Consider the following 15,398-nt stretch of genomic DNA (forward strand, 5'->3'; position numbering starts at 1 on the left):
GTTTTCATGATAACAGATGGAGCGTTAGTGCTCCAGCATGTTATGTAAGTATGTCATTACATTAAGATCTTATTCAAACACACACCAACAACTAACACCTCCTCCTTGTCCCGATTGTGTGTGTGTGTGTGTGTGAGTAATGTCTCAGGGTGGTTGGCATGACGACGCAGCGGCCACTAACAGTGTATCCAGGGAGAGTTGGTATCTGAGCAATGACACACGCAAAATGTTTATCTTTAGCAAGTTTAAAAAAAATTGATTTAAGAGCAGATATAGGATCACTCACACACACGCACACACACACACACACACACACACACACACACACACTCACACAGCTCTGTTCCTGCTGTGTCAGGGTTTGTGTGGTTGCTGCCAGCCGATCACGGATTCCCTGGCTGTGATTTAATTGGATCAGGTAGGCCTAATCGCGTCACGTGACTTCCAGTTGTGTAACAACGCGGCCGTGTTTGTTTACATCCTACAGTGACACACCACGTACAGACACCCAGTGGGGGATTTAATGGAAACCAGCGACCCGCTGCTCACAGACCCGAAGAAGGACTCCACACTGATCTGGATCACAATCGTTTAGAGGCTCATTTTAATCATAAGTGGGCACTCAGGGTCTCATCTCGAGGAGAAGAGGAGGTCTTTGGGGTACGTTTGATTCGTTGATCAGAAGCGGGTCTTGAAGCCGGAGAGCTCCAGCGTGTCGATGGTTCTCTGGTCGGCGAAGGAGGCTCTGGTGATCCGACTGGTTGGACTTCCTTCTTTACTCAACCACACCTTCCTGTGGAGGACACGGAGAGAGACACACATCTGTTGAACACAATGAGACGGGTAGAATAAAGACTTCTTCTTCTGATGACTTTCATGTGAGGAAAGCCATCATTAGGGTGGGAATAGTGTAATCGGGGGAAACGCAGTGGAACAAGATGTTGGACAGACAGAGCGACGTCATCGTGGGACAAACATGTGGACAAAAACAAAAAGAAACGTCCACAACCAGCCGCTGAGGGGGTCAAGCCGCTGTTTGGACAACCAGGGGCATGATGGGAAAAAATACAAACATTCCTGCAGCTATAATTAACCCTGAGAATCGAGTGTTCTGCAGCGGGACGGAGCACTGATGGTTGTGATGCTTCTGATGGTGTGTGTGTGTGTGTGTGTGTGTAGATTAAAGGAGATTTCAAGGGATCAGGGTCACGTCCACGTAGACACACTGACTCACGCCAGAGAGAGAGAGAGAGAGAGAGAGAGAGAGAGAGAGAGAGAGAGAGAGAGCAAGAAAGAAGGGAGATGAGCTGTCCTACTTTCTTTTTTGGTAAAAAAAACTTCTCCATCTATAGCTGACCAATCTGCTCTGTGACCCACTACTCTACTGAACACACACACACACACACACACACACACACACACACACATGTGCACACTTCTCTAGTGTTAAGTATCCAGGAGCTAAATGTTTGATGGTTTGTAATCTGCTGCCATTTTTCTCTAAAACAACACACTGATCCCTTTGATCCACACACACACACACACTCGTACTTCTACACTTGTGAGGACCCCTCATTGGCAATACATTGCCGAGGATAATACCAGTTTATCGTGACTGACGTCTTGTTTTTGTTTTGTTTTGTCTACTCTGTTTTTCCTTGTGAATGACGAACCGAGAAGGTGGAGCCTTCTGCACCCTCATGGTCTATTTGACTCTCAATGGGAACATAATTTACAAAATGAACATCATGCTGTATCGAAGAAGACTTGAAACTGGAGATTGAGACCATAAACTCATGTTTGCAATGTTTCCTGAGGGAATAAATCAAGTAAGAGTAGAGTTATTTTCTTTTCTCGTTGACTTCAGAGGAGTCGCCCCCTGCTGGAAATGAGAAAGAATGCAAATTTAAGACACATATACTGTACATACCTTTTTCAGACACAGAGGCTCACATTGCACGTAACTTTGTCCTTTTTAAATAGCCAACATATGAACTGTTGACCAGAAAGAGAAGGCTGTTCTTCTCTTTCTCAGCGTTCTCCATAACAATAAGCAAGCTGACTGCAGTTTACAACACAACAGCTCAAAATGCGTCATCTGTCAAGGTTGTTGATGTTTCAGGCGTCCGGGGCGTCCATGAACCCAATCCAGTCGGGGGAATCCCACATGCTACTCTCTCTCACCATCACATCGTGTCTTATCTCCGCTATCACTAAAATATAACGGCTCAAATTGGGCTCAAAAGTCCTACACCGCCCCCAATATGTCAGGCGTAAACAATCTTCCTCAAAATGAGTTTTTCCTCATTCTAAAATGAGTGTGTGGGGGGGGGGAAAACAAAACTCATTCACTTCATTCTCCTTAATCCTTCAATGTTGTTTCTGAGTATAATTCTTATCATTTCCTCAACTGTAACTTTATTATGTTCAGAATAACCAACATAATAAAATGATCATATCTTTTGCATGTCCAAGCGGCGATGGATCCCTCCTCTTTTCAGCCTCTCATTTTTTTCGGATTTATTTTCCTGAACCAAAGCAAGGGTCCAAGGACATGAGGGTGTTGCATCCTGTACAGATTTTAATACACGTCGACTTTGGTTTCGCGCCAGCAAATTCCAAATTAGGTAAGAATTTTGTTTTTATCCGCCTCTCTTTCTTTCCCTGCACCCCTCCAGCTTCCTTTCTTCAGGTTGTTAAGCTGCTCGGCTCTCTGGGAGTTTTCTTTTTCTCAGAGGAAAAAGTGGCAACCACCCACTTGTTTACCTCCAACCTTCAACTCTCACTCTCATCCTCTTTCTCGCCATCCTTTCTTCCCATTTCTTACACTCCTTGTTTATCTCCTTGCTTCATTCTCTCCTTAACACCCTCTCTCCTCCCTCTTTCCTTCCATCTCTCCTGTCTCCACCTATAGTGTTATTATTTCACCCCTCCCTCACTTATACTTCCTCCCTTTCTCCGCCCAGGGGAACAGCTGCTTCCTGTCTCCCAGGCCCTGCAGGAAGTGAGGTCGCGGTGAAAGTGAGAGTCGACAGGAAGAACGTGTGACTCGAGCGTGTTAACACGGAAAAGATCTCTGACAGAATGGAAGGAAATAGTAGTGTGGGTGTGTCTGTCTGTGTGTGTGTGTGTGTGTGTGTGTGAGTGTGTGTGTGTGTGAGTGTGTGTGTGAGTAGGTTTTTATATCTTCAATGAAAGCGAGTGTTAATCAGTTTGTGTTTTTCTTATATTACTATATCAAACTCTCATTTATGTTCATGGATTCTAGTTCAAAATATAATAAAACAATTAAAACTGTAAAACACTGCTTCATATCACAGTGTTGTGTGCTTCTACAAAAAAAAGACAGATGTTATTCTTCATGGTTTAGTGCAGCTGTTTTCCTCACTCCAATGAACTGAAGCAAAGGAGTGTTGGTTTTGTCTCCCTGGTGGTGCCAGGTGGACGGGGTTTACCCTTGAACATTGTCCAAATACCCTCAAATATAAGAACAAAGAGATGAGAACGAAACCAAAAGGAGAAAACACGGATTCAATCCGACATTGAAAAAGGAAGACCCAAAAAAATATGAAAAAAATAAATAAAAAATCCTTCCTCATGAATACTTTACAAGACCTAGGAAGTCTCGTGTTGTAATGAATGAATAAAACCGCGACACACTTAAAGTGAAACAGGAGAGAAGCCTGCGCAGACTGCGGCTCTCTGTGTGACGTCATCTGAGCCGCAGCGCAGACGGGACTGTTTGTGAAGGTAAAGAGCGCCCCCCGGTGGATGAAATCAGATATTTGAATTGAATGAGATGCACCATCTCGTTTTCACGGCGGTCCTCAGACACAAAAACATGGAAGTTAACCAACATTTCAAGAAAGAAAGAAACAAAAAAGTAGATATATGAATAATAGAGCAGCAATTAAAAAATTAAAAAATCTTAAGACACAAAACAATCAACAATTAACACACACATACGCCAAACCACACATAAGGTACAAGTTTCATCTACACTAAATAAACAAAAAATATAATAAATGCCAGACAAAATAACAATAATTCTATATATAAACAAAATATGTCTTATTTATTGATCGATCATTATAATGGACTTGTGTTTGTTGTCTGTTGTTCTGTCTTGTAAATATTGTTACATTATGTTTATTGTTTACAAGATGAGAAACAATATATATATATATATATATATATATATATATATATATATATATACAGATATAAATTACAAGTTCTGCAGTCAGCGAGACAGTGTGTATATTTTTTAGAATTGTATCCAAGTTGTTCGTTCCTCTGAAGGTAAGATCTAAACAGGATAAACAGACATGCCGTCATTGTGTTGCATCATAACGTTGTACTCACATGTCCTCCACCATGGTAGCAGGACCCTGGACCTGCCCCTCCACCGTCCCGTGGTAGGTGTTCCTTACCCAGCCGACCAGACCGAGCTGCAGACCCTTCTTCTCTGTGTACTGCAAGCATGGGGGGAGGAAGGGGTTAATGTTGTTCATACTTAATGGCAACAACAACAAGTCACTGAACCTGCACCATCCAACAGGAAGCAGCACACTAGTCTAGTCTATTGGGGGGGGGGATAAGGCAGACGGGCTGCAGCATTAAGGCAGACGGGCTGCAGCTACAAGGCAGACGGGCTGCAGCTACAAGGCAGACGGGCTGCAGCTACAAGGCAGACGGGCTGCAGCTACAAGACAGACGGGCTGCAGCTACAAGACAGACGGGTTGCAACATTAAGACAGATGGGCTGCAGCTACAAGACAGACGGGCTGCAGCATTAAGGCAGACCGGCTGCAGCTACAAGACAGACGGGCTGCAGCTACAAGACAGACGGGCTGCAGCTACAAGACAGACGGGTTGCAACATTAAGACAGATGGGCTGCAGCTACAAGACAGACGGGCTGCAGCATTAAGGCAGACCGGCTGCAGCTACAAGACAGACGGGCTGCAGCTACAAGACAGACGGGTTGCAACATTAAGGCAGATGGGCTGCAGCATTAAGGCAGATGGGCTGCAGCATTAAGGCAGACGGGCTGCAGCATTAAGGCAGATGGGCTGCAGCATTAAGACAGACGGGCTCCAGCATTAAGGCAGACCGGCTGCAGCATTAAGGCAGATGGGCTGCAGCATTAAGGCAGACGGGCTGCAGCATTAAGGCAGATGGGCTGCAGCAGTAAGGCAGACGGGCTGCAGCTACAAGACAGACGGGTTGCAGCATTAAGGCAGATGGGCTGCAGCATTAAGGCAGATGGGCTGCAGCAGTAAGGCAGACGGGCTGCAGCTACAAGACAGACGGGTTGCAGCATTAAGGCAGATGGGCTGCAGCTACAAGACAGACGGGTTGCAGCATTAAGGCAGATGGGCTGCAGCATTAAGGCAGACAGGCTGCAGCATTAAGGCAGACGGGCTGCAGCATTAAGGCAGATGGGCTGCAGCATTAAGACAGACGGGCTCCAGCATTAAGGCAGACCGGCTGCAGCATTAAGGCAGATGGGCTGCAGCATTAAGGCAGACGGGCTGCAGCATTAAGGCAGATGGGCTGCAGCATTAAGGCAGACGGGCTGCAGCATTAAGGCAGATGGGCTGCAGCATTAAGGCAGATGGGCTGCACCATTAAGGCAGACCGGCTGCAGCTACAAGGCAGACGGGCTGCAGCATTAAGGCAGACGGGCTGCAGCTACAAGACAAACGGGCTGCAGCATTATGCATTCATTTTTACTCCACTACATTTCTTTGATAACTTGATAAATGTATTATTATAGATTAAATTCCCAGCAGTATATTACGTACCGGCTATAATTGAAGTGATAAACCCATTAATGTGTCAATAATTATATTACAATAATATACAATCGTTCTGAAATGGGCCATTCTGCTTAATGAGTACTTTTACTTTGGGTACTTTAAGTATATTTTGATGCTAATACTTCATGGAGTGGTGCTGTGTCGGCCCAGCAGGGCTGTCCATCCAGCATAGTTGTGAAAGAAAATCCTTGTCCCACAACTTCCTGGTCCACTCGCCACCAAACAGAACACAAACACGTCATCGTAGATATTAAAACGCTGTGCAAACACAAGGAAGCGCCTCATATGTGAGGTTTTTAAAGCTTAAGGGTATTGGGCACCTCAGGTTACAGGTTGTTAAGTGGAAGAAAGGGGGTCAGTGAACTGAAGTGTAGCTTTGGTGGTAAAGTGGTTGGCACAGCAAACAGCAGGTGGTGACGGGAGAAAACAGAGAAACTCACCATTCTGAAACACACTCCTGTCAGAGAGAGAGAGAGAGAGAGAGAATGTCTTTAGTATAGCAGAAAATAACAGCCTGTTAATAAAATTAATGTATTAGTTTATGTGTAACTTTCTGATAAATATTGTAACTTTTCCTATTTCCACTGACCAACAGCTAGCTAACCCTAACCCCAGCTCACTAGCTCTTCTGGTAAACTAATACTACCACAATAATAATAATAATAATAATAATAATAATAATAATAATAATACTAATAACAGCAACAACAACAACAATAATAATAATAACCCTGAGCAGAGCTGTGCTCGGTCCTAAATTAAGCCGCGGCAGATCAGTTTACAGCCTCGGCTCAGAGAGCAAAGCAGAAAAGAGAAGGAGGAGAAGAGGAGAAGAGGAGAAGAGGAGAAGAGGAGAAGAGGAGAGTTAAACATACGGACCCTGAACGTGACCGGAGATCTCAAAGTCCACCGAAACCAGTTTGGTTCCTGCTGGTTTACCTTCAGACATCCAGAGAGGAGAGGAAGGGTTTGTTAGAGAACGGGGTGGAACCTCTCTCTCTCTCTCTCTCTCTCTCTCTCTCTGCACCAACATGGTCTCGTCTTCCTCCTGACTCGTTAAAGGAAAATCGCCCAGTCTGTGCAGATGGTATCTGTAGTCCATTAAAACTACAACAACTACAAACAACATTCATGAGCCGGTCCTGAACCAGATGTGATGCGTTGGGTTTTAAAGGTGTGGAACCGGCTGGGAATCAGACTCCAGTTGGAAGCAGTGGAGTCTGCTTTAGGTCAAAGGCTACAACAACACACACTTACCAATATGTGTATGTTTTGGGCCCTGTATACAGAACACTGACATATCATCATGGTATGTTGAATATTATAAGCAAACTGTTGCTTATTTAGACATTCGGTATAGTTACAGGGCAACATGGTCATTGATGAGATGTGAGAGAGAGAGAGGAAGGGAACCACAACATTAAATGTGTGAGAGGAAGGGAACCACAACATTAAGAGAGAGAGAGGAAGGGAACCACAACATTAAATGTGTGAGAGGAAGGGAACCACAACATTAAATGTGTGAGAGGAAGGGAACCACAACATTAAGAGAGAGAGGAAGGGAACCATAACATTAAGTGAGAGAGAGGAAGGGAACCACAACATTAAGAGGGAGAGAGGAAGAGAACCTCAATATTAAGGGAGTGAGAGGAAGGGAACCTCAACATTAAATGTGTGAGAGGAAGGGAACCACAACATTAAGTGAGTGAGAGGAATGGAACTATAGATTAAGTGAGTGAGAGGAAGGGAACCACAACATTAAGTGAGAGAGAGGAAGGGACCACAAGATTAAGTGAGTGAGAGGAAGGGAACCACAACATTAAGTGAGAGAGAGGAAGGGAACCACAACATTAAATGTGTGAGAGGAAGGGAACCACAACATTAAGAGGGAGAGAGGAAGAGAACCACAACATTAAATGTGTGAGAGGAAGGGAACCACAACATTAAGTGAGAGAGAGGAAGGGAACCACAACATTAAGTGAGAGAGAGGAAGGGAACCACAACATTAAGTGAGTGAGAGGAAGGGAACCTCAACATTAAGAGAGAGAGAGGAAGGGAACCACAACATTAAATGTGTGAGGAAGGGAACCACAACATTAAATGTGTGAGAGGAAGGGAACCACAACATTAAGTGAGAGAGAGGAAGGGACCACAATATTAAGTGAGTGAGAGGAAGGGAACCACAACATTAAGTGAGAGAGAGGAAGGGACCACAAGATTAAGTGAGTGAGAGGAAGGGAACCACAACATTAAGTGAGAGAGAGGAAGGGAACCACAACATTAAATGTGTGAGAGGAAGGGAACCACAACATTAAGAGGGAGAGAGGAAGAGAACCACAACATTAAATGTGTGAGAGGAAGGGAACCACAACATTAAGTGAGAGAGAGGAAGGGAACCACAACATTAAGTGAGTGAGAGGAAGGGAACCTCAACATTAAGAGAGAGAGAGGAAGGGAACCACAACATTAAATGTGTGAGGAAGGGAACCACAACATTAAATGTGTGAGAGGAAGGGAACCACAACATTAAGAGGGAGAGAGGAAGAGAACCACAACATTAAGAGAGAGAGGAAGAGAACCACAACATTAAGTGAGAGAGAGGAAGGGAACCACAACATTAAGAGGGAGAGAGGAAGAGAACCACAACATTAAGTGAGAGAGAGGAAGGGAACCAGAACATTAAGAGAGAGAGAGGAAGGGAACCACAACATTAAGTGAAAGAGAGGAAGGGAACCACAACATTAAGAGAGAGAGGAAGGGAACCACAACATTATGAGGGAGAGAGGAAGAGAACCTCAACATTAAGAGAGAGAGAGGAAGGGAACCACAACATTAAGAGGGAGAGAGGAAGAGAACCTCAACATTAAGAGAGAGAGAGGAAGGGAACCACAACATTAAGAGGGAGAGAGGAAGAGAACCACAACATTAAGAGAGAGAGAGGAAGGGAACCACAACATTAAGAGGGAGAGAGGAAGAGAACCTCAACATTAAGGGAGTGAGAGGAAGGGAACCACAACATTAAGTGAGAGAGAGGAAGGGAACCACAACATTAAGAGGGAGAGAGGAAGAGAACCACAACATTAAGTGAGAGAGAGGAAGGGAACCAGAACATTAAGAGAGAGAGAGAGGAAGGGAACCACAACATTAAGTGTGTGAAAGGAAGGGAACCACAACATTAAGTGAAAGAGAGGAAGGGAACCATAACATTAAGAGAGAGAGAGGAAGGGAACCACAACATTAAGAGGGAGAGAGGAAGAGAACCTCAACATTAAGAGAGAGAGAGGAAGGGAACCACAACATTAAGAGGGAGAGAGGAAGAGGACCTCAACATTAAGGGAGTGAGAGGAAGGGAACCACAACATTAAGAGGGAGAGAGGAAGAGAACCACAACATTAAGAGGGAGAGAGGAAGAGAACCACAACATTAAGAGAGAGAGAGGAAGGGAACCACAACATTAAGAGAGAGAGAGGAAGGGAACCACAACATTAAGTGAGTGAGAGGAAGGGAACCACAACATTAAGAGAGAGAGAGGAAGGGAACCACAACATTAAGAGAGAGAGGGGAAGGGAACCACAACATTAAGTGTGTGAGAGGAAGGGAACCACAACATTAAGAGAGAGAGGGGAAGGGAACCTCAACATTAAGAGAGAGAGAGGAAGGGAACCACAACATTAAGTGAGAGAGAGGAAGGGAACCTCAACATTAAGAGAGAGAGAGGAAGGGAACCAGAACATTAAGTGAGAGAGAGGAAGATGACAGTTTATCATAGAAGGTGTGAGTTTGGTGTATCTAACTATTGCCAGATTTAGGCTGCTGGACCATGAAAGGTCAAAGGTTAAAGGTGTCTAATAGTCGAATAACCCACAGATCTCAGTAATGAAGTGAGTGAGATGTGTTCATAGAAATATGAACTTGTTATAAATATATTCATAGGTGTCCACTAGATGTCAGTCAAACCTCATTGAATTCAGCAGCGCCTACACACACGCATGCGCGAACACACACACACACACACACACACACACACACACACACACACACACACACACAAACACTCACACGCAAAAGCACACACACACACACACACACAGACATATTTATTTAAAAAATAAATGCAGTCCGAACATTTTCAAGTTCACATTTATTTTCAGGGATAAGATTTAGGTTTAGTCTGGTGGCCTCTGTCTCATGGTTCAGGTCGACAATGTGTTGATCTGTATCAGTGAGGAGTGTGTGAACGACCCACAATGTTACTGTGTTAGTGTGTGAAAATATGAGCGGAAATCAAGGGAAAGACGTGTGTGTGTGTGTGTGTGTGCGCGCACAGAACATCTAGGAAAAATACCCGGTGACCAGACCATCACGTCTCTCTTTAAGCCCTTTAATACCACAGAACACACTCTAATCTCCACACACACACACACACACACACACACAAACAGAGAACATTCAACAATTAGGGCAAACACACACATGCTCCAACACCCTTCCCAACACACACACACACACACACACACACACAGTAATGTAAGAGTGGTCTAATCTGTGTGAGTGTCAAAACAAACACCAGGAGCTACAGGGGCTGCACGTCTAACACGCGGCTCACGTTTGGGCTTCGGTTCCAGCTGCGCTCACATATAATGCACAGGACACCCAGAGTTCACATCGGGAAGCAGAAGCATCCTTCTCTGCACTTCCATTCAAGCAGTTACTAATAGTTATACATAACTCCACAGAGACTGTGTCTGTCCCACGGCCCCTTTCAATTCACTAAATCAAAAGTAACCAGGGTGGGTCATACAAAATAACTTTAAATGTAAAAAATACTCAATTTAAATGTGGACTCCTGAATATTAGATCTCTGTCATCTAAAGCTGTATTAGTAAATGATTTAATATCAGACAATCACATTGATTTATTCTGTCTTACTGAAACATGCTGAGTCATGAAGAATATGTGTCTAAATGAATCAACTCCTCCAAGTCATATTAATACTCACCTTCCTCGAGGCACCGGCCAAGGAGGTGGAGCAGCAGCCATCTTTGACTCAAGCCTATTAATGAATCCTAAACCTAAACTAAACTACAACTCATTTGAAAGCCTTGTTCTTAGTCTTTCACATCCAACCTGGAAAACATTACAGCCAATTCTATTTGTTATACTGTACCGGCCACCAGGTCCATATTCAGAATTTCTATCTGAATTTTCAGAGTATCTATCTTAAGACTGATAAGGTTATTATTGTAGGAGATTTTAATATTCATTGCCCTGGCATCCAACACCACCATAAAGAATCTCGGCGTTATCTTTGATCGGGACTTTGTCCTTTAACTGTTACGTGAAGCAAATCTCAAGGACTGTATTTTTCTTTTCTCCTTGCCCCTGCTTCCTGCATCCAGCCCCCTGGCCTGGACCTGGCCTCCTTCCCAATGGCCCTGCCTCCTTTGCGATGGCTCCTGCCTGGTGGGCCGGCCTCCTGCCTCCTGCCTCCTGCCTTGGCCCTGATGATGACCCCACCCCTCTCCTCTCTTCCTCCTTCTGTTTCATGGATTGTGGAAATATGGATCGTGGTCCATGCCTACTACTCATTATATGAATAACTTCTGTCATATTCATTGAATGTTTATGTAACTCTGTAACGCTAATCCATCTATTGCTTCTGTCCATCCGGGGAGAGGGATCCTCCTCTGTTGCTCTCCTGAAGGTTTCTTCCCTTTTTTTCCATGTGAAAGGTTATTTTTGGGGAGTTTTTCCTGAATCCAATGTGAGGTCCTGGGTCAGGGATGTCGTATGTGTACAGATTGTAAAGCAAATTTTGTAATTTGTGATTTTGGGCTATACAAAATAAAATGAATTGAACCTGCAAATGTATGCATACACTGCACGTTATTGTGGAGATGGAGATTGTGTCAGTAAACATCTGCTCAGTTTGACAATGAGAGGCGTTCTCTCCTTCTCTGACTCAGCATTGGGCCGCACAGCTCTGGGATCAGCTGGTCACGGTGATAATGGACAGAATGCGTTTCATTGTGCACTCATAACAATGTAACATAACGCCAGATGTCTGATGCTGCAATATTTCTTCATCCAAAAACACAGTCACTATGGAGACCAGTTTGGTTCGTTACACACACACAGTCCAGTTTGGGCTTCTTGTTGTGTAACAAGCTAATTATTCCAAAATATACATTTGTATCAATCATGTCGCCAAACGCTGCGTTTCATATTTATGATCAGCTTTCAGACCAACGAAGCGAAAGCATGATCGATTGTGGCAAATAATGTAAGTAGCTGATCGCAAGACCTCAAACGTAATTAATACACATTTGACAAATGCTGTATATGAATGCATTATATTTGAATGAGACATGGCAGACGCTGATGTAAAATGGCAACATATCGCATAACTATTTGCCTTTGATTTTGAAGGTGAGGTATATTTCTAGTATGTATGGTAACTAGTCGATGTACAGTACACACAGCAGCTCAGTTAGAGACTCAGAGATTCATAAAAAAAATGAGACAGACTTCAGTTATTAGCTTGTCAGTCTGAATCCTGAAGGAGGCCGATTCCAAACAAGAGCCAGGAAGGACACACACACACACACACACTCACACACTCACACACACACACACACACACACACACACACACACACACACACACACACACACACACACAAAACCTGCATTCCCGCATGCAACATTGTACATCGTCAGCATGGATAAAATCAAAGGAACAGCTGAAACATGAAACATATACAGACAGGATGTAATGCGACTAAAATAGACTTATAGGTGCACACACACACGCGCACACACACACACACACACACACACACACACACAGACACACACACACACACACACACACACACAGACACACACACACACACACGACCGAGCTGTTTCTCCCTGTTTATGTTCATAATTACCTTACAGAGTGTTGTCCGTCTCGTATCTGGAAAATAAACTAGTATTATATTTTAGTATTCAGGATGATAATAATAGATGTTAAAACTGCAAAAGGACTTTGGATATTGAAATGATTGATAGAAAATCCCCAAATGTCTTAAATGCTTAAACTTTTACTTTATGGAGTTATTTTTATTTTTTCAACCTTTGATATTTGTTCCCTCAGTGGGGCCCTAAAACCCGAGATGTGCCGTGGAGATGAATAATTAAATCTCTTTTTGGTTTTTTTAAAGGTTCAAATGTTCCTTCCTTCCTTCTGTATTGCCTCACCACCCCAGAGACGCCAAAGGCCGAGGTCTCTCTCTCTCTCTCTCTCTCTCTCTCTCGCTCTGCCAGGGGGCCAGTGTTGTGCCGACAGCTGGGGACTCTGACATGAAGCCAAGATGATTGCTCCTGTAAAAATATTTACTATACACACAAACAACCACCTCCCCCACACACACACACTCATAAACACTGGGCATATGATCCCCCCCCCCCCCCCCCCCCCACACACACACACACAGTGTTTCAAATAGAGTCCTAACTGTTACAGCAGATGTGTCAAGTCAGTCCTCAATGTCAGATGAAGGGAGATTAAAGCAACACACACACAGATGAGAGTACTCCTTTACTTAAGTAAAAGTACTAATACCACACTGTAATAAATACTCCATTACAAGTAAGATTGAACTAAATTGGGGGCAGGAACTAACTAATTTGTTCAATATTGATTAATCTGCTAGTTAGTTTCCATCCATCGCAGCTTTCAATTAAACAAATTCTCAAATGCTCAAAGCTAAAAACCTCGTCCCCGCGGTGATGGAGCGCATCAGCGGTGGGTTCGATTCCCAGTCTCGCCGGTCTCGTCCAGGCGTACGAGCTTAAACCGGTTTGATGTCCGACCGCTTACTCAAAAGGACCAAACCCGAGAGCACTTATATGTTTATATCGACACTGTAAAGCTTAACGGGGTAATGCCAGAGCTGGTGTGAGTGTCAAACTCAGCTCGCAGGGCTGTGTCTACTTCCTGGAGGCCGTCCATAAAGAGCAGCGCAGTCTCTCTACAGAGGATGTGTTTCTGCTTTGTGGCTCAAACAAGTGACAGAACAAGTGCGCTTCATGTAAAATCATTTCATAAACTCTGAAATGTATTTCCGCCCAGAGACTCCCCCCCCCCCCCCCCCACCCCCATCATGAACAAGAGTTGTTCCATGTTCCCACGTCCTCTGAGTATCTGTTACGTGCACGTAGAATATGAATGCACGTGGACTCAAAGTATTCGTGAAAACAGGAAACACGAAAGCCAAACGGCTATGAATAATTCGAGGGTTCACTCACTTTTTTCTGGAACCTTCAACCCGCATCTCACAGCCTTCCTCGTCGGCAGGATGGAGTTTGCTCAGTTGCCATGGAGACGCGGTGCGGTTGTCAACACATGATCCGATATCTACAATAAGAAAAATAAGATGCTAGGAAAAAAAAAAGTTATAACATTATATTTAAAGTGACACTTTTGGTATCAGTCAACTTCGACATGCGCGCGCGCGCACGCACACACGCACGCACGCGCGCTGTGTTAGGAGTGTGGCCGCATTCCAATGTGTCTATATTTTATACAGTTTATACAGTAGGTCTGCATCTGCTGTTTGTGGGTGTCCAAGTGTGTGTGTGTGTGTGCCTAAGTGAATGTGTCCACGTGCCTTGTGTGTGTGTGTGCGTGTGTGTTCACACACTACAGTGTGTGCCTCACTGTGTGTGTGTGTGTGTGTGTTTGTGTGTGTTTACACTTGGATGAGCCTTCTGTTCGGCGTGCAGTCGCTCTCAGTGAGCTGGGTTTTTAGGTCGCAGTGTTCTTTCTGCCGCAGCCGCACACACACACACATGCACACGCACACACACACACACACACACACACACACAGCCACGTCAGGGGAAGATGTTGGGCGCTATTAGGTGCCGGGCTGCCGAGTTTGGGTGGGTGGGGGTGGTGATGTGTGTGCGTGTGTATACATGTGTGTGTTTAGAGGGTCCCAGAGGTCTTGTCATGCATACGGGCACACAGCCAAGCTGAGAGGCTGTGTGTGTGTGTGTGTGTGTGTGATGCTACAGGGTTTAAAGCCTCCACTGCTGTGTAACATGTCGACTCTTTTTAGTAATGTCATCCAACACAAACACACACACACACGCGCGCGCACACACGCAGACGCACACACACGCACACACACACACACACACACACACACACACACACACACACACACTGTAAGTGAAACAATATTCAGTGAAGATTTGCTGATCCGATTTGACTCGACAGCAGCAGCGTACGGTCTCAGATGCATTAAGATTTCAGAACGTATATGAGATATATTACGGTCATCGGGTTCATATTCCTCATCGTCACTAACCAACTCATAGCCTATATCGCACATTATATTTAGCCACGTGGGTCTTTATCATAAACATTTAGTGATGTTAGTAGGCCATGTTGGAGGTTTGAGAGCTGAGAGTTTGATAACCATATATATATATATATTATTTATATAGTTTTAAGTGTGTTGTCTGGTTCGGAAACACAAAAACACATTCTTTAAAATAACCCACCGTGTCTGGGATTGGAAA

At 44.3% G+C, this 15,398-nt stretch overlaps 1 protein-coding gene across 3 annotated transcripts; it reads right to left on the reverse strand.

Annotated features, from left to right (window-relative positions):
• Positions 1-607: 607 nt before the first annotated feature.
• On the reverse strand, positions 608-14,224 carry LOC117744168 (acylphosphatase-2-like). Of its 3 annotated transcripts, XM_034552309.1 has the most exons (5): positions 14,118-14,150; positions 6,703-6,762; positions 6,264-6,280; positions 4,366-4,475; positions 608-793 (listed from the first exon to the last, which is right to left on the reverse strand). In XM_034552309.1, the coding sequence occupies exons 3-5, from the start codon at positions 6,264-6,266 to the stop codon at positions 679-681; spliced, it is 228 nt and encodes a 75-aa protein (XP_034408200.1). In that variant the 5' UTR covers positions 6,267-6,280; positions 6,703-6,762; positions 14,118-14,150; the 3' UTR covers positions 608-678. The 3 variants fall into 3 exon arrangements, with proteins under 3 accessions (XP_034408200.1, XP_034408203.1, XP_034408199.1); XM_034552312.1 differs by lacking the exon at positions 6,703-6,762 and having other exon boundaries at positions 14,118-14,224; XM_034552308.1 differs by lacking the exon at positions 14,118-14,150 and having other exon boundaries at positions 6,703-6,785.
• Positions 14,225-15,398: the final 1,174 nt, after the last annotated feature.

This window comes from Cyclopterus lumpus, chromosome 15 (assembly GCF_009769545.1).
Source record: "Cyclopterus lumpus isolate fCycLum1 chromosome 15, fCycLum1.pri, whole genome shotgun sequence".
NCBI classification, from domain to species: domain Eukaryota; kingdom Metazoa; phylum Chordata; class Actinopteri; order Perciformes; family Cyclopteridae; genus Cyclopterus; species Cyclopterus lumpus.

What these genes read in the sequence shown, in the direction of transcription:
- LOC117744168 (XM_034552308.1), bottom strand. Translation starts at nt 6,772, where the DNA reads ATGTCTGAAGGTAAACCAGCAGGAACCAAACTGGTTTCGGTGGACTTT. An exon ending in GCTACCATGGTGGAGGACAT is followed by an intron (nt 794 to 4,365) that starts GTGAGTACAACG and finishes TGTCCTCCACAG; the next exon opens with GAAGGTGTGGTTGAGTAAAG.